At 61.3% G+C, this 2,585-nt stretch overlaps 1 protein-coding gene across 4 annotated transcripts in view; it reads right to left on the reverse strand.

Annotated features, from left to right (window-relative positions):
• Window positions 1-1,989, reverse strand: part of PTMA (prothymosin alpha) — an 11,648-nt gene extending 9,659 nt beyond the window's left edge. For 2 of the 4 annotated variants that reach the window (XM_034781612.1, XM_034781609.1), the window contains exon 1: window positions 1,800-1,988. In XM_034781612.1, the coding sequence (XP_034637503.1) occupies window positions 1,800-1,844 (45 nt within the window). In that variant the 5' untranslated portion in view covers window positions 1,845-1,988. Of the gene's footprint in view, window positions 1-1,799 lie in introns of all 4 variants that reach the window. The other 2 variants (XM_034781611.1, XM_034781610.1) reach the window with 2 other exon arrangements.
• Window positions 1,990-2,585: the final 596 nt, after the last annotated feature.

Below are 2,585 nucleotides of genomic sequence, written 5' to 3' on the forward strand. Positions count from 1 at the left end.
GGGGGTGGGGGGGGGGGGGGGGGGGGGCGGGCGGGGGGGGGGGGGGGGGGGGGGGGGGGGGGGGGGGGGGGGGGCTGACCTTTTCCCCAGCCCCGGTGGGGGTAGGGCGGCGGCAGCGGGCGGAACACCTTGAAACCCAGATAAATGCCCAGAGGAGAGCGGCGTCCACCCCCCCCCCTTCCCGGGGCCAGAGAACCCCAACCCGCCCGCTGGGGTTGGGGATCCAGCCATGGCCGCAACTCCCCCCCCCCCCCCCCGCCCCAGTGATCGGCCCGGAGTGCGGGGAGAAGCGGCGAACCCCCCAGCAAAGCGGGGGCTGGTACCGCGTGGGGTGACCCTCGCTACATTGTATCCACCGCTCGCTACGCTGTATCCAAGCCCGGCCACTTCGGACTCTGCCAGTCGGGGCCGGAGGCTCACCCCCCCCCCCCCCCCCCACAAGCTGTGGCTGGAAGTTTCACACTCCCCACTTTCCTCCCCCCCCGGACTCCCACCCACTCGCACGCGTGGGCTCCCTGACAATCTCTCCCCGCTCGAGCCACGTTCTGTCCTTAGGCTTCACCTCCGTGGAGGCGGCAGCGGATGGGACACCCGCTGCTCGCCAGCTCCCCCTCCACTGGGGAGCCCAGCTCGGAAGGCAAATCCCATGGGGAAAGGGGGAGGGGGGGGGCAGAGCGCAAGTGATTTAAGCTTCTGATTAAAACAGTGCGGGGTCCCTCCCTTCGCCTCCCTCCTTTTGCCCCACAAGGTTAATCGGTCTTTAACTGGAGTTAAAAGCCCTGCAGCCTGATGGAGATCTTAACCCGCTTAAAAGGAAAGAAAAAAAAAGAGGGGGGGGGGGAGAGAACCGGGCTCCGTCCTCGGTTAGGGAGCCGGGCTGCCACTGAAAGTGGCGGGGCTGGGGGGGTCCGGCAGGTATCTGGGGCTGCGATCCCCGAGAGGGAAAGCCACGCTCTTTCGCCGGCCCGGCATGCTCGCTTCCTGGCATCATTAAACAAAGAACCCGCGCAGATCGCCACAAACATTTGCAGTCAAATCCAAGCGGCTCCCCATCAAAGTCAAGTCTCGCCCCCCCCGCCGGCCATCCAAGGAAATCGCTTCCGATTATTCGCCTCCACCGAGTTGTAAAGTTATTTCCGTGCAATTAAAGTGATCGGGTTGGTTGTTTGTTTGGGTGATGGGTTGGTTGTTTTTTTTAAATGCCCGACCCAGCCGACCGCCCTCCAACAAACGTTTCGTTTCTCGCCCGCTTCATTTCAAAAGAAGGGGTGGGGGGGGACTGGGATCAATCCCCATTAAAAAGTGGGTGTTTCGGGCCGGATCCCTTCCCACCACTTTCCAGGCAGGTTATTTCCCCTCTCCAGGGCAGGAGGACTAAAGTGGGATCCAACTTTGATGGGGGGCTGTCAAGCGGCGAGGCGATTTGAATGGAGAGAGATTTCCAGACAGGCAACATCAACACAATTAGAGGGCGCTTTTTAAATGCCTCGTTGAAACACACACACACAGCAAACCCCCTCCAGCAGAAGACTTTACAAAACTCCCCCCTCGCCCACCAAACAAAAAAACCAACCACCCCACTCGAGATTTGCAACATTTAAGAGACAAATCATGCTCCCTTCCCCCACCCCTTGTAGACAAAGAGAAAAGAAAACACAGCAGGTCCCCCCCACCTCCCGCGCGCCCCCCGCAAGACAAAACGGTACTTGGGAACACACCGTAACAAAACAAACAAACAAAAAAAAAAGGCGGAAAAAACGAGGGTGGGGGGGAGCGGAAGGCTGGGTCTGGAGCCTCACCTTGGTGGAGATCTCCGCGCTGGTGTCCACAGCTGTGTCTGACATGGTGCGTGGGGAGCGGTGGATAGAAAATAGCTCGGATATAAAAATAAGCGAAGCGCAGGTCCGGCCGCCCGAGGAGCAGAGCAGGGCAGGAACAATGCAAAGATGGCTTTGGCCAGAGCCAGTGGAGAACTCACGCGGCGCCACTAGCTTTAATATAGATTAGTGGGCGGCGCGCTCACTCCCCTGCGCCGTCCCCATTGGCCAGCCGGAGGGGAGCTGGGCCCGGCCATTGGTCGGGGGGCAAACAATGGGCAAGGCTGCTTAAAGCGGCAGAGCCGCCCCGGGCATGCAATGAGTTTGCGCCCGGCCTCAGCATGCGGAGCGCGGCAACGGCGTGGTTGCTTCTCTCCGCCCCCTTCCTCCCTCCCTCCCTCCCTCCGCAGGGAAAGCGCTCCGCATGCCGCGTGCAAAACGCAGAGCCCTGGGTTGCATTGTTAGCGGCAGGCTGGAACAGAGGAACTAAACAGGAGAAACCGACCTCCCCCCCCCCTTGTCTCTGCTTGCGTCTCTCTCCTGCAGCCGCGGTGCCGCCGCCGGCTTCAGCATGTCTCCGCGGCCATTAGGGCAGCAACCCCCACTCGGCAAGGGGAGGGGGAATTGAAAAAGTTGATGCAAAAGAAATCCGCCTCTACGTTAAGCACCCCCCCTTGCAAAGAGCAGCCGCCCGTTTTACACCCGGGCCAGCGGCGGGGGGGAGGTTTATTCCGCCTTTCGCGGATTAAAGCCCCAAAGCAGCGTTAG

This window comes from Trachemys scripta, chromosome 9 (assembly GCF_013100865.1).
Source record: "Trachemys scripta elegans isolate TJP31775 chromosome 9, CAS_Tse_1.0, whole genome shotgun sequence".
Lineage (NCBI taxonomy): Eukaryota > Metazoa > Chordata > Testudines > Emydidae > Trachemys > Trachemys scripta.